Below are 18,682 nucleotides of genomic sequence, written 5' to 3' on the forward strand. Positions count from 1 at the left end.
ATAGAGCTGAGATTACAGCCAACTTTGTGAGTCTTAACATGGCCAAACTGGATTATTAGTAAAATGGTAGATGAATAAATATGCATTTCTCATAAAAAAAAAAAAAAACCCCAAAAAACACTTTTTGGTAATATTTATGTTAAAATGCAAAACCAGACTCAAGATACTCCTTTAAATTACTATGTTTTCTTTTTGGCCTCACTCTGTGGCGTGTAATCTGCATTTCAACTTGTGCCCCCTGCATTGGGAGCAGTCTTAACCACTGGAATGCCAGGGAAGTGCCTTCCTTAATCATCTTTTAAAACAAGCATTCGTTGATCGCTTTGTGCCATGTTCTCTTATGTGCTAACAGTATGATCCATGCAGTATTTTTTTAATAGGGTAAAATCATATTAAAACTCAACTTTGCTTTTAATTTTAGTAAGTAAAGTAAATGTTGCTCAGTCATGTCCGACTCTTTGTGATCCCATGGACTGTAAACTACCAGGTTCCTCCGACCATAGGATTCTCCAGGCAAGAATACTGGAGTGGATTGCCATTTCCTTTTCCAGATCTTCCCAACCCAGGGATTGAACCCAGGTCTCCTGCATTGTAGGCAGACGGTTTACCATCTGAGCCAATTTTAGGGTCCTTGGTAATTCTAGATTTTACAGCTCTTTTCTCCTGTTAGGAAAAAATTCTTCCAATCCCACAATACCATGTGTATCAAAGTTGTAGGACAAATTCAAAAAAGCTGTTTAAGAGGAAAAGCAAGGAGCCATAATTCTGGTGGCCAAGGTACTAGTAGTGAGACTGGGAGTGGGGTTGGGTGATTCCATCAGTTATTTATTGCTGCATAACAAACTACCCCAAAACTTAGTGGCTAAAGGTAACACTTTTTTTTGCCCATAAATCTGCACATTGGGCAGGACTCAGTGAGATGTCATCTGTTCCATGTGATGTCAGATGGGGCTGTTCCACTGGGGACTGGAAAGTCCACTTTCAAAGTGGCTCACTAAGGTGGCTGGCAGGTTGGTGCTGGCTGTCAGCTAAAAGCTCAGCCATGGCCCTTGGTTCTACTCCACTGGCTACCTGAGTTGGCTCTTTGGTTTGATGGCCAGGTATCAAGAGTGAGCATCCAGAGACAGGAAGGTGTGGGTCAGAAACCAGCAGTGTCACCTCCCTATAATCTACTGGTTCAGATTCAAGGAGATTTCAAAGCTGTTTTAAAACCTCCAGTGAATTTGAGAATGGAAAAGAGTAAGGATATACTTACCAACTAGCTCTGGGATTGTGAGAAACAATGGATTATGGAGCCAGGGTGGGAAGAATGATGAAAATGCAAAGCCAAAACTACAGAAAAGGCTGGCTACAAAGAGGGGCACTTAGCCAGGAGGCTGGGTATGTGGAAGCCAGTGGAGAAGCAGAGGTAAAGACAAGGCTAGGCAAAGGTTGGGAAGAGCACGTGGAAGCAGGCAGCCACATGCCAGTAATTGGATTGAGAGGATGGTCAGAAGTTCTGCAGTTCGAGTAAAATGATTAAAGCAGGTAAGATGATTAGAACCAAGAAGCAGGCACAAGAATATAAGGCAGTGCCAGACAGAAAGGCAGAAATAAATAGGAGTCTAGATTGAAGAAATACATAGAAATTAGAAGGAAGCAAGTCAAGGAGGTAAAAAAACAGACAAGACTTCAACACCAAGGCAAAATGACTGCACTGCATCCACTGGCCTGGGCAGCTGTGAGACCCCAAGTTCCCTCCACTGAGCGTCAACAGGTCGGTCAGCAATCAGTGAAGTGACCATGTCAATACACAGTATGATTCTGGCAGACAGTAAATACATGAAACGCAGTAATTTCAATTAAGGTTTTATTAACGTTTCTGAAGATTATATTTCACCTTTGTCTTCTCTGATTTTGCTTTAGTGTTTAAGGATGTTTCTTCATTTATTAAATCCTTTGCCATGAAAGAGCACCACGTAACTTATGTCAGTACAAACTGAATGATTCTTTTATAGTGGTAAGGAAAATCCACCAAAGATTCATAAAATCTAAGTACTAAGACACCAAGGTCCCTCTTCACATAAGCCAAAGCTTCCTTACACATATCATCTACATGCCAACAGTATCTTTTTACTTTACCATCAAGATGAAAATAAGAGAGCCGAGACCACCTTATTTCTCCAGTCTAAAAATGTACACTTCCTCAGTATAGTTTAAACAGACACACACAAAAAACAGAAGTTGAAAGGAAAATAATTCACTGTGACTGATTAACTTACAATTATTTTTTTATAGTCAAGCACCAGTCTTCCCCTTCCCCTAGACTTTAGGCAACTATGAAAACAAACAAAAAACAATGTGTATAAAAAGCAATAAAAATAAATATTCGAGGGCCTACTGTAATAGGCAATTTGCACATTTCATTTAATCCTCGTAATAGTTTGAGAATTGTAACTATTTTACAAACATGGAAGCAGGCTCAGAAGAGTGAAGTGACTAGGCTGGGAATTATGTTCAAGTTGATGCTTACTAAGCATATGCTCTGTTATGCTGTGCTGGCTCCTGAAAGCCTTTCCACTTTTTGAGATTCTGTTACAGCTCCAGCTTCTAAATTTATACTTTTAACTCTGCAAAACTACTGAATAATAGAAGAATCTAAAATTATTCTCAATCTACTTGCTAAAACAGGAGGTTGCAAAGAATACTGAAAAACTCTTCAAGTAATCAGAACATTCCACACCTAAAATTATGGTTATTCTAATTCATTTGTAATGAATAGCTAGTGATCCAAGAACAAATGGAAAATCATAATTGCCTCACTTTCTTATTGTCACTATTTGTCATTCTCAAAGGAATGAAGGCAAAAGAGAAGAGACAAATTCCCATTGTGAAATCTGACTGCTCATTACATTTACAGGATGTACTTAGTGGAATGCCAAGAGGTTCTGGTTTTAAAATCTCACCACCAGTCTTGTTTGCATCTTAGAAGTATGCATTTGTTTTTTAAAGTGTCTAATCTGGTGGAGGTGGTAGTACCCATTAGGGGATGGTTTTGAGGATGCATCTGTGTCGTGTGCTGAACTATCTATGATGTCTAAGAGGCTGTTTCACCACCCCACAGAATGGGGTCATAGATTCTAGAAGAAATGGATTTATTTTATGGGAAAGTAACTTAAACCTAAACCTAACAACAGTTAATTGTCTGTTGGGGGTATATTTGCATGTTCATTATAGAACTGTTGAATCTTAAACACTGAAGTTAATATCTAGTTGTTTCTTACTTAAGTTCTCACTGAAATTTAGTTTACTAGTTTTAGAGATTTGTTTTTTTTGAGTCCAGTCCTAAAAAGACTGTTTTTACACATAGTCTGAAGAAACTGAAAGGGTGAGATTAGATCATTAAGGCGACTTCTAACATTAAAATATCTATAAAGACCTCCTTTCTAATGTTCGATTGATATATACATCATTCATTCACTAACTCATTTACTGAATAAATTTTTTATAGAACACTATCTATAAGACTGAAATAAAAAATATACACATAGGCTCATTACCTCTAGGAGGTCAGTACATAAAAGGGGAGCTAAATGTTTACATGTGACATAAGACAGATAAAAAAACTAGGATATAAAGCTAGTTAATGTAAGAGAGGTAGTGAATTGTGAGTACCCCCCCAAAAAAAACCCCAAAACAAAAACTCCAAGCCCATTATAACTAAATCAAATGAGGAATCATAAGAACCTAACATTTTTTGGTCCTGACCGCCTCCCTACATAATCTAATCATGGATCACAAGATAAATCTGACAAAGTGGCAGAGGATTTAAGGGCCAGTGGAAAGAGAAATTGTGGTAAACTACTTGCATAGACCAGTTTAGGTCATTAGCTGTTGGCGCTGCCTCAATTTCCCTGAAATGATTATACACCCAGGGAGGCTGAAAATAATTTGAAGACAACTCAGTAAGGAAAGCACAAGGTTTTTTGGCCAGACTTGCTTGCAAGGGACCTGGTATCTTGATTTCTTGCCAGTCTCTGTCTTCCAAGTCTTTCCTGGGGCCTTAGCCTTGTAAATGGGATTTGAAAAGGGAAATGAGTGTGAATATGAAGTCCACCTGGCAGAAACTATAAGGACAAAAGACGGTTAGAAGAAAAATAAAATGAAAAGAGTAGGCTCTGAAAATCTATGTGCATAAAAATCAATCCAAATGATTTAAATTCATACAGCTATAAAGCTTTATAATTTCAGTACCCAAATGTTAAACCAATCCCTACCACCTCCTCTTCCCACCAAATTCAAGATCGTATTCAATTTCTGTTATAGGGACCAGAAATGAACGTTTAGTTGAAAACACATAAACATACAACTCATTTCCACCTTTAAAAAAGATTTTGGATTGAAAGTCATCAGAGTACCAATTTTAAAATAATTTTCTTCAACACATTTTGATAAGGCCACAGGAACACTTGTCACATTGTTCAAATGCCCAATGGCAAGACTTCTGATGAGACCAAACAGGTCACATTAAATCAAGAGTATCTCAGAAATAAAGCCAATATGACTAAATCCAAAACAGATCACATGAAGTACCTCATGTACAATACGAACCTAGTTTAATAAATAAAGGAATCACAGGTGACTGCACTCTGGGAGAACATGCAGTTCCTCTGGGCCCATTCATAGTCTTCTCTGAGACTCTACTGCCACTTCCACCTGGGCAAGTCTAATGGTGCGGCCATGAAGCTTGTAGCCATCTTGCCTTACGAATGCCACGGTGCCAGGCTGCACCCCAACACCAGCTGGCACGTGACAAATGAGTTCATGCTCATGAGGGTCATATTTGTCACCGATGGGTGTCATCTTCTCCAGGCCGTGTTTGGCGAACACACTTTTCAGCTTTGCTTCTAAAAGTGACAATCCTCGGAAGATCTTCTCCAGAGTGAGCTTCTGGTCCGCAGGCTCTGTTTCTTCAGAAATACACTCTGTAGTCTTCTCCAAAATGTCTGCGACCTCCACCAAATCCTTACAGAAACTCTGAATTCCTACAGAGAAACCAGACACTTACTGTTTGTGAGGAAATCACTGTTCTTGAGAGCAGAGTTTGGGGAAGGCTCAAAGAGGTGGCTGGTATACTAGGTACCCCAGGAAATGCAAAGACTGCCACATGGGATTCGAGGATCATCACCAGTGATTACCCTCGCAACCAAACTGATGAGCCAACATTTCTCTTAAAACACATACATCTAGGAAGCCACTTAGGAGATGGGGAAGATCGTTAGAACCCAAGAACTAGGTAAGACTATGTACAAAAGGTTCAGAAACGTGTCTTTTTAAAAACTTGACTTAGTTTTATATGCTTGTTTTATCTATGGGGTGAAGGACAGGGAGGCCTGGTATGCTGCAGTCCATGGGGTGCAAAGAGTCGGAAGTGACTGAGTGACTGAACAACTCACCTTTACATATATTTTGAAAATTCCTGCCTGTCTCATTTGTGCTAAGGCATGCATTCTCAATAGGAAGAAGACGTTCATTGATGGGGGAATAATAAAAGAGGAGTTGACAAGACTGTACTAAGGAGGAGTAAAGGAGTGGTTTATTCTTGAGGATTAGCTAAACAGGAACAGGAAAGAAATATACTCCATAGATGAGGTAAGTCTCTAAATGCCTGCTACAAAGTTATATCTTATTGTTTGTGAGGAAATCACTCTGTTCTGTCCGCTGGAGACAGGCCACCAAGCTTGTCTAATTTTTTTAGAGTCACATAAACTTTATAAAAGTGAACTCAGTTGTTGAGAAATCTCATTACTTTCAATGCATCATTCTTCATTTTTCTTAATAGAAATGAAGGAATATCATTTTTGTGTGGTAACACAAAAGCCCTGGTAGGAGCTGGTGAGGGGCAAAGGACTTTGTTGATCTAGTTTTAACCCAGGGACAAGTTTAAGGCCCTGTATCAAAACACACAGCCAATAAGAGAGATAATGACAGAGGAGAGACTTCCCAGGTATGTACTGTCTGGATGGAAAGGCTGCAGTTTGCTGAGCCCTGATAGTTGGAAATATGCGACTAAAACTTGGATGAAATATCAGAAACACATTTGGGGGTCAGTACTGAGTTATTTAGGAATACAATTTCAGGGTTAGTATTTATTCAGAGTCTTGAAACATGGTATCTAAAGCACTGAATGAGAATCAGAAGGCTAAGCCAAAGGAACGGCGTTGGATGGGACACGAATGGAGTGAATCTCGTGTATGAATAGCAGATAAAATCCAGAGAACAGGAAGGAGTATGAGTGATACAAGGGAAAGAAAAATAGATTAGGGATCAGGGATCAGTGGATTCATATCTACATCTGACATCAAATAACTTTTTCTAGCTTGCCTGTAAGAGGAGACTGGACTAAATAGTATCCAAGGGCCCCTCGGGCACTCCATTCTATGTGCAGTAAAAGTATAATGCTCCATATTAAATTGTGAGTATAGCAAGTCATCACAGATTGCCTTTTACCCTTGAATCTCTGTTATTCAATTAACAGTTTCATGAACAGATTTGGAACAAGATGTGGTGCATTTAGGAAAAGATTTCTGAGAGACTTTGAAATGAACCAAGAAGATGATTCAACGCCATCAGTGAAAAAACAGATTGATCTAGCACAGCCATCAGGGTTATCTGATTCCATGTGGTCTGAGAGCCTCTGAGTTGTAACTGAGCAAGCTGTAGAACACTGACAGTAACACAAATGATTTTTGTCTCTAGTTGTGAAAGTTGTCTGGTAATTAATAGTTAATTATTACATTCTGGATATAGACCAGTTTTGCTAAGATGAAGCAAATTTTAGTATTTTCTTTGGATCCTTTTCTGAACATCTTAATGATTCACTTCACTTGTTCATTAAAGAGTTAAACAGAATTGCCTGTACAGGCACTAGAAAAACTGTACATGCTTGAAAAATAACAAAAGTCTGGTGAAAATAAAGGCAAACATTATTTCAGCAAATGGTTCATTTTCCAACATTCTCAATAAGCAGCGCAGAAAGCCTATGGAATAGAGGAAGGGTACAGTATAGGTTGGTTAAGGACCCAGATGTATTTTTTGCTAAGTTCAGTGTGCAGAACTGCTAGTAAGTGCCCTTAAACTAAAAAATATTTTTATTATTAATAAATCTCTCACCAAATATCTTGGCATCTTCTACACATCTCTGGGTTCGCCTTCTTATATTTTCACTGTCAGCTACAGCTCTCTGGTATCTCACCTGAGCATCAGAAGCAAAGTCAAATGATGAGAAAACAAATGCTTATTGGTAGAAAAGAAACTTTTTGCTTATTTTACAAATTTTACCCTTGGTATAGATTTTTATTAAAACAAACAAGCAAAAACATTAGGAGTTGTATAGGAATCTTGTATCAGCTACTCCAAATTCCCAGAGAAGCAATCTCTGTTTACAACAGTTCTGATAGGCTGTCATTTAGGCTGCAGTTTGAATCCGTAACAACTGTTTTCAAGCTCATTATCTTCAGAAAAAGCTTTTTCTGAAGTCTTCACCCAACACTGCCACCCTCCAACTTTCTTTTGTTGAACTGAAACTCTAGGACAACCAAGAGTAAGTTTTTAAAATATGTCATCTTGGGACTTCCTTGATGGTTCAGTGGTTAAGACTCCATGCTCCCAATGCAAGGGACCCAGGTTCGATTCCTGGTCAGGGAACTAGATCCCACATGCTGCAACTAAGACCCAGCACAGCCAATAAATATGTATTAAAAAACATATGTCATCTATTTGAAGGCAATTATTTAGCCTCTTTAGTGTTTTTTTCTTTCATTCTTATAATCCCTGGTTCCTTTCATTATTCTCGTAAGACATACTTTCTAACCTCATTGCCCTTTCTGGGTGGTCCTGCTTTGGAATTACTCTATTTCTCAAAATCTGTCAGTACAGTACTGGCACATTAAGCCAGATAGAGTCTGATTGGCAGAATAAAATGATAAATGACCACATTAATTCAACAAATATTTATTGAGTGTCTACTACATGCCAGGGATTGTACCTCCGTTGAAACTACCAGAATATCAGATATCTAAGTACTGTGACACACCAGGAAACTGAACAAAGATGAGTATCCGTAGTCGGCAATGTTTTTGAACTACTACAGATTATTTTGCTCAGTATATCTAACAAGAGGGAGTAAAGAGCTAATTAGAGGAAACAGTTTAAAAAACTGACTTAAAAAACTTTATGTGAATATTTAAGCCAGAGAGATGTGACTACAGGTAACATAAACAGATAATAGAAAATATGGTATATATTTCAGACGATATGAACAGATAATATAAAATCTACCTACTGTTAAATCTTGGACTTCCTTCTCCAGTTTAACAGCTTTTAGCTTTAAGGCTCGTTCTGCAAGAGAGGGTCCCAGTTCATCAGGGGGGTCCTCAGAATTGCAGTCTTCACCAGCAGTTCTCTGAGTGGCAGTGCTGAAAGGATGCAGCCATCCCCTAGCCATGACAAACAGCCAAAGTTACAACAAAGTTCAGAGACTGGAATGCTTCCCAGATTGACTCTCTCTAGCCAAAGTGCTTTCAGTTTCAATAACACCACAAACACTTATAATGTGCTTGTGAAGTGCCAGATACAGTTGACAAGATTTTATTAAATCATCTTTTCATCTCACAATATGTGAGATAAATACTATTATCATTCCTACTTTATAGATGAGAAAACCAAAGTTCAGAGAGGCTTATGCCTTGCTCAAGATCACATTGTTAGTATACTGTTGAATCAGGATACTGAGCATCAGGCAGTAGAAATAGCTGGAAGTGGGGATACAAAAGTCAGCAAGAGAACACCAAATTATAGTACCTAGAACCAGCAGAACAATGCCAGAAGCAAGAATTCAAAACAAAAAGCCATACAGTTCAGGTTCAGTCTCTCATTTTATAAATGGGGAAAATTAACCCCAGTAAAGGTACCTTATCAAATTGGAGTAAGGCCTAGAATTCTAAAGCTTTCTTGATATACAAGAAAAAAAAGCTTGTAATGCTTTTACAAGCTCTAAGTAAAAGGCTTTTATAGAAGAGAATTTGCATTAGGAGAAAATGAGTTGGGAAATTACCATGTAAAATCAAATCAATCAAAAACTTACAAAACATTTACTATATGTTGTGGACTGTGAACAGGTGAATGAAATAGATCATATAGATATGTAGTTCAGTTTACATAAACATTTTAGAATAGGGGTTTGTAGATTTTGGATTGCAGCAGTTTTGAACCCCCTGTTCAAGGAAGTTTCCATTACACCTCCTGGGTCCTCATAATTTAACTTGAAGTAAAACCATCAAGAAAATCTGTGGGTGCAAAAGGTCTTAAAAACAAATAGTTTATTTATATAAACTGGCATATACTGAAGAGTGGCCACTAAGGTGAAATCTAAATGAACGCTTAGTAGGGGTAAAGGAGTTTAGTTCAAGAAAGGGAAGAAGGAACCATCAGTTTAAGTGTGTGGTCAAGATTACTTTTTATCTTTCATGCTAGTCCTGAATTCAGTTATTACAATCTTATGTCAAATTATACATGATTACCAATTTTTAGTTCAGAAAATGTGGTCATCAAACAGGGTGAAATAGATCCTTCCTCCTAAAGTCCTAAAAAACAACATTTATCCAATTAAAAATAGGTCAAAATATCCTCAGGGCCAGTTTAAGGGAACATGGCTAGGGCCCAAATCATGAGAAAGAGGGAAGGTGTGGTGGATTCATTCAATTGCTACTCTTTCAGAACTGGAGTGGGGAAAAATTTTATTAGAAGGAACCATTTTGCTCCCGATCACTTCCCTACACCAAAAACTGCCAAAAAGATTAGGGGAAAAAAGCTTGAAACCCAGAATTCAACCTCTCATCCTAGTGCTGGGTCAGGTGTGTTATGGTAAAAAGGGGACAAATAGTTATGCAAAATTTTTGGATTTCACCGTAATTTACTTTTCAGAGATCCAACCTTACCCATCCCCCTACTCAGCAATTTTCATTTTTTCTGGTAAAGAAACTGTCAACAGGGAATCGTCCCTGAGAATAACGAACATTGGTCACTAATTAAAAGGGCCGATTCTACAGCCCTGACTGGTTTTCAGTCTGAATTCCACCACTTCATGGGTATTTAAGTTTGGAGACATTACTCAAAATTTCTAAACCACAGTTTCCCCCAATTAAACGGGAGAATAAAAAGAACTACCCATAGTTCTGCAATCGGCAAGATAAGTGATCAAAAAAAGCTGCTGCAATGATAAAAGCAGCAACCAGAACTTAAACTCCTGAAGGCAGGTGGAAGGGCCGTCTGGCAAAGTCCAACGCCCTCCTTTTACTTACAGGAAAAGTGAAGCTCAGATATTGGTTCCCCATTATGTTCATACAGGGTGCTAGGAAAGAAGCCAGTCACCTGTAAGCGCCAAAGCTGGAGAAAGGGGCGGGAAAGGCACGTCCCCAGTTCAGTCGGAAGAACAATTATCACCTCCGAGGGCGTGACCTCGGATCTTCCAACGTACGTCGGCCAGACAAGGAGGCGCGGCTGTGAACCTCAGTTTCCCGCTCTGCAAGATGGGGCCGTGAGCGCCCAGTTGTAGAAGCCGAGAGGCTAGAGAGGTCCCCGCGTCCTCCAGCCCTAAACTGCCCCTTCAGATCGCTCGTCCCTCATTGTCCTCAAGTTCCCAATCCCCACCTGCCTCGCTTACCTGCCCTCGGACGCGGCATGGGCGGCCAGGGGCTGTATCCGCCGACGGACCGCCCACAGGAGCCTGGCGGCCATGTTCCCACCTCGGCTTACGGAAGCAGCGCATGCGCACTTGCCCCAAATGACGAGCTACGTTCGCTTCAAAAACCACGCTTCCCAGCAGCCTTCGCGGGCTTTTTTCTCTTAGGGCCCCGGATGGGAACGCCACTTGTTGGTTGCTCCTGTGCAGTTCCCTACCCGGTCTTTAAGCAACGCAACTCTTCCGGTCCCTGGCGTGTTCCGCGGGTAGGTTGGTTTCCTGTGGCAAGGGAGTAGGTTCAGTGCTAGGCGCGGAATACGCGGCGACCACAGGGAGCAACACCTGTGCCCTCAAGGAGCTTACATGAGGTTTTACACAAGGTGCAAACACCATATGAGGTCAAAATATGACCCTTATTTAAATGCGAGGGGCTTGGCGTTGCGGAACCCTAGAATACGATATGACCTAGTGTGGGGCGTTTTCCCAGGGGAAATAACGTTTGAACTGAAAGCGGAGTAACGAGTAAATGAAAAGAGAAGGCAAATGGTTCAGGTAGAAAGAAACAGCATCTGCAAAGTCTTTTTCGTCAGTTCCCCCTCCCCCCTCGACTTACTGTGATTCGAAATGTGTATTTTTTAATTTCTCCTCACTAATGGGTACACTCCATTAGGGCAGAGATTTTATTTTTTCTTTTTGGTCTGTTCATATTTAATAAACAGTGGAACAGTGCCCTAGTGTAGTTGTTCAAAATCTTTTTGTCTAAAGAACTTGAATGTTACAGTGCCATTACGAGTTTAAGGGGCCACTGACCGTAGTGTGGAGGAGATTGGGTCTAAGAAGTGGGGAAACGAGCTGTTGGACGGGTCCATGCAGGGAAGGGGTGTGTCCTGTTCTGGGATTACCTCACCAGAGAGACGTTTGTAACCACCTTATCTAAAATAACTACTATTTTAGGTATATCCAGCAGTTTGTTTTTGTTTTTAGTGTAAGCTTCATGAGAGTGTCTGCCTTGTTCACAGCTGTGATTTCTGACATCTAGTACAGGGGCAGGGGAGCCTGGTGGGCTCCCGTCTATGGGGTCGCACAGAGTGAGATACGACTGAAGTGACTTAGCAGCAGCATGTACTGCTGCTCCTAAGTCACTTCAGTCGTATCTCACTCTGTGTGACCCCACCAGGCTCCTCTGACCTTGGGATTCTCCAGGCAAGAATACTGGAGTGGGTTGCCATTTCCTTCTCCAATGCATGCATGCCAAGTTGCTTCAGTCGTGTCTGACTCTCTGCGACCCTGTTGACAGCAGCCCACCAGGCCCCTTTGTCCACAGGATTCTCTAGGCAAGAATACTGGAGTGGGTTGCTATTTCCTTCTCCGGTAGATGTTCTAGTATTTGTTAAATGAATTAATGAAGTTGGATGGTGTCAGTGGAGATGGGAAGAAATGGATGAATTTTAGAGAGATTTAGTATGGAAAATTGACAGGTTGTGAGTTGTGGATACTTGGAGTTGCCAGACTAGTTACTGGATAATCCTTAACGTCAAAAAAGTTTTTTAAGGAAGGAGGAGTGTGCCTTCTTCTGAATCTTCACCTTAGCGTGGCTCGTTCGTACTGTAGCTATTTGAGTCATAGTTTTTCTCTGCTTGTTTGTGAGTTTCATAAAGAGAAAACTGGAGTCTCCTTATATTCTATCCAAGGCCTGGCTCAAATGTGTTATAATCAGCAACCTTCTGTTTCCTTTTGACCTTAGGAAAACATGGGTTAAGGAGTGATCATGATTCTCTTACATAGGAGAAAACAGGCTCAGAGAGGTTGGTGAACCTGCTCAAGGACCCCCACTGAGGATACAATGATACTAGAAATCTGATAATCTAAACGCTTTGCAATACTGGGGAGGATGGAGCTTCAAGTCCACCTTAGAACCATGGCCCTACCCTTTGAAAAAACAACCAGACCAGAAGTGGCATCCACGCTGTAGCCATTTTGTTAAAGCGTCTGGTAGCTAAGTTACACCAGGTGTGCTGCATCCACTCATTAGGTGCTTGTGTGCTTCTGAATGCTGCACTGTGAAGGAGGGAGGACATGAGTGAAGTAGAACCTTGGAACCAAGAGGAGGGGGATTCTAGGGTCAGACTCCATGTATTCAAATGCTGACTCCACCACTTCTTAAATGTGGACTTGAATAAATTACCTAACTTTTCTGGGCTTCCATTTCCTGAACTGTGAAACTGGGATAACAGAACCTATCTCACAGGGTTTTGGTGAAGATTAAAGGGAAAATACCTAGAGAAGTAATTAGCATCAGCTTTGGCTACATAAAAGGCAAAAGTAAAGTGTGGAGCCCTTTGCTCAAGATTACTGAGTGGGTAACAGAGCAATAAACCAAGCACAGAGCCCTGCTAGGCATGGGGCCCTCTGTGACTGCACGGGTTGTATGTCTTGTAAGCCAGTCATCGCTAACAGTGCCTGATGCATGGTGAGTGCTCAGTAAATGTTAATTATTAATTTTGTAGGGTAACCCCTTCAAAGAGCCAAGATCTATTGGTGGGAAAAGGCACTCAAAATAACTAAAAATAACTGTAGGAAAGAATGTGACACACATCACATACACAGTTGAATTGCTGGGTGCCATTCCAGGATCTATATTTTAAGGAAGAACATTGGCAGTGCAGTTTATGTGAGCTCCATTGTCATTGAAGACACTCAGGTGGAATTTGGATGAAAGATGTCAATTATGGATTGGTTACCTTTTAGCCTTTAATGGTTGTTAAAACCATGTGAAAGTCATTTCTTTAGTGGAAAGGACGCAAAATTTGAGTCAGGTGTTTCTTATCTAGCTAATAACCACTATGGCTGAACCTTTCCTATTTCTTGGACAGTGTGCAAGATGCTTCCTGTGTGTTATCTCATTGAATCCCCCCAGTAGTCTTGGGAGAAGAGTAACATTGTTAACATGGTTTTCACAGGTAAAACAATCAGAGGTCAAAGTCACAGCTGGTAAATGGCAGAGGCGGAGCTCAAGCAGCCTTGTCTGGATCCAGGCTTATCAGCCCTAAGCCTCATATTCTGCCACTGACAGCTGGGTGCTTTTGATCAGGTTATTTTACTTGCTTTGGTCTGCTGCTCCCTCAGAGGGTGATACAGTTTGGGTGAGGCTCAAGTGTGTAAAGCCTTAGGTAAGTAAAGTGTGTGCAGCCCAGAGTGTCCAGAGGCTTCTCTAGGATTTCCTTTCTTTCCCCTTGAGTTAACCTTTGAGCTTTTGCATTTAAATGATTTTTATCTTTATTGGAGGGAAAGGTGGTGAAGGCCTGTAATGGGCCTACACTGTTGATAAAGTAATGAATGGCACAGTTAGAAGACTGCCTGGGACTTGAGGTCCCTGCTCTTCTATAAACATATCAAATGTTTATAAACGGTTTAGCACCCCTGTGGCATAAATGAGCCACCATCCTCTTGGTTTTCTGTGATAGGTTTACTTGATAGTAGGGTTGAAAGGGTGGATGGTGGGTCTCCAAGTGCGAAGTAAGGTTAAAGACATAAAGAGTATCACCTGGATATCTGATCATAGTAATCATAGCTCCCAGAGCCTGAGTGCCGTATACATTATGTAGGGAACTTCATTGATAGCAAATGATCCCACCTTACAGTGCCTGCAACATTCTGTGGACATTAGAAACCTGTGCTTCTGAGTAGCACTGTGAGCTTAAAATATGTCAGCTGCTGAACTTCTTGGCCTGCTAAACTCCTCTGTGCCAGATCTCTGATTTGAAAACACTCAAATCTGGCATTCTAGAATCTGTGTCATGAGGAATGATTGTAGAATTTGCATAATCTCTGTAGTTTTTGTTCACTTCATGCGAATAGGGATAATGGTATTGATTTTTCAGCCTGTTTTGCCTAGAGATTGTCAGTAAAGCCCAGTGTGAATCCATTTGGCACAGGTGTTGTCAGATGATCAAGTCCCATCTCTCTGTACTGCACCACTGATGCCTCAAGACCTTCCTTTTTCCTATGGACTGGGAATGGGATGCTGAGAAGGGGATGGAATGGCTTATTCACATGTGCTTTCATTTTTCTTCTTCAGAGAGGAAGGCAAAGACATTCAACAAAACCTTACAACTGTAGAGATTTCTGTCTCCCTCCGCCCCCATTTCCACCCTCTGTAAAGTTATAAAGATGCCCTCTATTTCCCTTTTCTACTTCTTTTCTTCCCATATACCCTATAATCATGCAGACAATAAAGGTCTTTGGGATGGCCAGAGAGTTTGGGCTACTTCCAGTCTTCTGATGTCTCCTTGTGAAAAGGCTTCGCCTTGGATGGACAAGGTGTTATTTCCTTTGGATGAAATCCTCATCTTTTTTCTAGGTCTTCTTCATTTCCCATTCCTGAATAACAGAAAAACAGGAAAAAAAAATCGGTTTGTTGAATATTCAGATGTAACTTGCAGGATGAAAAGAAGGTAAAAACATCCTTGATTTCTTTCTTTTCCGTATCCTCCACATCCTCAGCAGCAAGTCCTTCTCTACCTCCAAAACCAGCTACTTCCTATCACCTCCACTAAACTTTTCTAATCTCTCGTCAGAATTCTCCTAACTGATCTCTCTATCCCCCCATCCATTTTCAACATAGTAGCCAGAATGGTCTTTTAAAAATGTAATTCATACCCCAGAATTCCTTGGTCCAGATTTGCCAATGACTTTCCATTATGTTAGAATAAAATCCAGAGTTCATCCAGTGGCCCATAAGGATCAAGGAGAAGCAAACTCTGGCTCATGGATCAAATCTGGCTCACTACATATTTTTGTATGACCCATCAGCTAAGAATGGTATTCAGATTTTAATATTTCAAAAAAATTTTTTTTCATGACACCTGAAATTTATGTGATATTCAAAGTTGTGTCCATAAACAAAGTTTTATTGGTCACTGACATGTCAGCCACTTCTTTACATATTGTCTATGACTACTTTCCTACTATGATGGCAGAGGTGAGTGGTTGTGAAAGAGACCGTGTGGTCCACAGAGCATCAAATATTTACTGTCTGGCCCTTTCCCGAAAAAGTTTGCTGATGTCTTGTCTAGGCGGTCTGGCCTTGGGCTGGTTACTTCTCTTATCTCCTGTCCTAATGCTCAGGTATTTGTTTTCAGGTCCACACTTTCTTATCTTCAATTTTGAAACCAGACAGCTCTGAGACCAGAATCTTTTTCAAGTGTTTTGGCACAGATTCAGTGGCCTGGCCTGTTTGAAGTCTGTTTATTTAATGTGCTGTGAATGTTTGTGTCTTGCTATAGAATTATCAACATGTTTGCTTACAGAGTACCTCCTGAGAACTTGGGGTTTTTCATCATATATAGTATATGCACCACATTACCTTTCTAAAATTCAAAAAGTTCTGGAACACAGCTGGCCCCAAGTTTCACTCCAATCTCATGGAGTGAGCTGTTGACTGGGAGCTGGAAGAGATGGGTTTGCATCCCAGCTTTCTCGGTGATGCCCTGCGTAACCCTGGGCAAGTCCCTTTACTCAGTTTCCTCACCTATTAAACAGGGCCTTTCTTGTCTCAAGACATACTGTAGGTTCAGAAACCAAAGCTTGGTAGAATTATGTATTAAGAGAGTAAATAGCTTCCAAAGGAGATTTGAGGGTCTTGCTTTCTGAGCAGAGTTTGAGTTTTACTGCATGGATATATTGGCAAATCTCTGTCTTTCTCACTAGCTGGTTTTTTTTGTTCTTGGTGAGGTTCTATAGAAAGGAAGCTTCCGGGTCTCTGAATTTTGATTAGCCAAAGTGTCATGGTACCTTGGCTTTTTGTAGCACCCTTCCTTGATTGGAGTTTATGATGGATGGGCTCCTCTTCCGTAACTCGGAAACACAATTGACAGGGAGAGGTTGCTCTGGGACATTGTTCTGGGGTTTATTTGCAGTTTCCTGTTGATGACAAGACATAGTTACACTGGTGAAGTGTAGTACTCACACAGCCTGCCCTTCAAAGAATGCCAGTAGAAGACATTGTCCAAATATGTCAGCATCAAACAGGGTAAGGGGTGCAAAATACCTGAGGGCCTTGGAATAAATTTATGATTAAATGACTAAAATTACTAAAGTTAAAATATCTGAATCCTCACTGTGCACCAGACATTGCATAAATTGTCATAGTTCATTTAGCTTTTTCAGTATTTCAAGCAGATGCTTATTATATTGTTACATTTTACAGATAAGGAAAATGAGAAGGTAAAGTCACTGCTCAAGGCCATAAAGCTGGTGAGTGAGACAGCTGGGATTTAAATCCCACAGTCCTGTCTCTTAACCTCTCTTCTGCATTCCTTCACGTTTTTTACACTGCCTTTATTCCTTAAAATTTTCAGGTGATTGCTTAGTATCTTGCTGGATGTAGTTCCTTGAATGTAACATACCAATAGTTAAGCCTGTAGGGAATTTAGAGAAAACTTTGTCCAAAGGCCATCATAAGGATCAAAAGTGGAGGGAAAAGCTCTGTGGAATGTGAATGTCAGGGCTTGCTGGTGGGAGGAAGCATCTGGGATGAGGGAACCACTTCTACTCCTCCACCAGTCCTCTGTGATTCTCGGAAATTGTTTTGTCCCTCTGAGCTTTTCTGTAAATGAGGTTGGAAATGACCCCATGGAGAGGAAGTGTAGGAGTAGAAGAAACTGCTCTGGCTTCTGAGTCATGAGGTGTGGCCTGACCTTGGATGACAATAGGAATACTGTTTCCTTGTCTAAAAGCAGGTATAAACATTTATTAATTTGACAAGCATTTATTGCACTTCTACTATTTTTCAGATGTATATATGTACATACAAACTGTGGCTAAGTGCCATGAAGCAGAATAACAGATGGGACTGTTGGTAATTTAGACCAGTGGTTCCCAAATGGGGACAGTTTTGTCCTTCCTGGGGATGTTTGGCAATTTCTGGAGACATTTTTGGTTGCCATAACTGGGCATGGAACTCCTGGCATCACATGGGTAGAGGCTGGGGATGCTACTAAACATCCTACATGCACATGACAGGGCCTATACAAAATTACTAGTAGTCGTGCTGGGGTTGAGACACCGATACAGACTGAGGGCCCTGAAGAAATCCCATTCAGCATGAGGGTTGCTGGGAGCATTAGAGGCAATGGATGCAAAGCCCTGAGGATAGGGCCTGGTACACAGGGGATCCCAGGAGGGGGCCTGTACCAATGGCTAAAGCAAGCCTCTGGAGTCAGACTTCCTGGGTTTGGGATCCTGTAAAGAATGCTCAAACTACCACACAATTGCACTCATCTCACATGCTAGTAAAGTAATGCTCAAAATTCTCCAAGCCAGGCTTCAGCAATATGTGAATCGTGAACTTCCTGATGTTCAAGCTTGTTTTAGAAAAGGCAGAGGAACCATAGATCAAATTGCCAACATCCGCTGGATCATGGAAAAAGCAAGAGAGTTCCAGAAAAACATCTATTTCTGCTTTATTGACTATGCCAAAGCCTTGACTGTGTGGATCACAATAAACTGGAAAATTCTGAAAGAGATGGGAATACCAGACCACCTGACCTGCCTCTTGAAAAATCTGTATGCAAGTCAGGAAGCAACAGTGAGAACTGGACATGGAACAACAGACTGGTTCCAAATAGGAAAAGGAGTACGTCAAGGTTGTATATTGTCACCCTGCTTATTTAACTTCTATGCAGAGTACATCATGAGAAGCGCTGGGCTGGAAGAAGCACAAGCTGGAATCAAGATTGCCGGGAGAAATATCAATAACCTCAGATATGCAGAAGACACCACCCTTATGGCAGAAAGTGAAGAGGAACTCAAAAGCCTCTTGATGAAAGTGAAAGAAGAGAGTGAAAAAGTTGGCTTAAAGCTCAACATTCAGAAAACTAAGATCATGGCATCCGGTCCCATCACTTCATGGGAAATAGATGGGGAAACAGTGGAAACAGTGTCAGACTTTATTTTTTGGGG

The 18,682-nt window shown here is 40.8% G+C and overlaps 2 protein-coding genes and 1 long non-coding RNA gene across 14 annotated transcripts in view; 1 reads left to right on the plus strand and 2 right to left on the minus strand.

Annotated features, from left to right (window-relative positions):
* Positions 1 to 1,832: 1,832 nt before the first annotated feature.
* Positions 1,833 to 10,799, minus strand: GRPEL2 (GrpE like 2, mitochondrial). 2 transcript variants are annotated; one of them, XM_027546013.1, is made up of 4 exons: positions 10,703 to 10,799; positions 8,324 to 8,477; positions 7,153 to 7,234; positions 1,833 to 5,024 (listed from the first exon to the last, which is right to left on the minus strand). In XM_027546013.1, exons 1-4 carry the CDS (start codon positions 10,774 to 10,776, stop codon positions 4,660 to 4,662), a joined length of 675 nt encoding a protein of 224 aa, XP_027401814.1. In that variant the 5' UTR covers positions 10,777 to 10,799; the 3' UTR covers positions 1,833 to 4,659. The 2 variants fall into 2 exon arrangements, 1 of the variants encoding a protein (XP_027401814.1); XR_003511775.1 differs by lacking the exon at positions 10,703 to 10,799 and adding an exon at positions 10,341 to 10,662 and having other exon boundaries at positions 4,582 to 5,024.
* Positions 10,800 to 10,903: 104 nt separating this feature from the next.
* LOC113895183 overlaps positions 10,904 to 18,682 on the plus strand; it is a 114,361-nt gene continuing 106,582 nt past the window's right edge. For 10 of the 11 annotated variants that reach the window (XR_003511784.1, XR_003511783.1, XR_003511786.1 and 7 more), the window contains exon 1: positions 10,904 to 10,986. This is a non-coding gene — a long non-coding RNA (uncharacterized LOC113895183). Of the gene's footprint in view, positions 10,987 to 15,083; positions 15,175 to 18,682 lie in introns of those variants that run through there. The other variant, XR_003511779.1, reaches the window with a different exon arrangement.
* The window catches only part of AFAP1L1 (actin filament associated protein 1 like 1), a 76,239-nt gene continuing 70,884 nt past the window's right edge, over positions 13,328 to 18,682 (minus strand). Inside the window, exons 18-19 of the mRNA XM_027546002.1 lie at positions 16,514 to 16,642; positions 13,328 to 15,100 (exon numbers count right to left, since the gene is read on the minus strand). Of these exons, the coding sequence (XP_027401803.1) occupies positions 15,077 to 15,100; positions 16,514 to 16,642 (153 nt within the window). The 3' untranslated portion in view covers positions 13,328 to 15,076. The remainder of the gene's footprint in view (positions 15,101 to 16,513; positions 16,643 to 18,682) is intronic.

The sequence above is a fragment of the Bos indicus x Bos taurus genome, chromosome 7 (assembly GCF_003369695.1).
Source record: "Bos indicus x Bos taurus breed Angus x Brahman F1 hybrid chromosome 7, Bos_hybrid_MaternalHap_v2.0, whole genome shotgun sequence".
Lineage (NCBI taxonomy): Eukaryota > Metazoa > Chordata > Mammalia > Artiodactyla > Bovidae > Bos > Bos indicus x Bos taurus.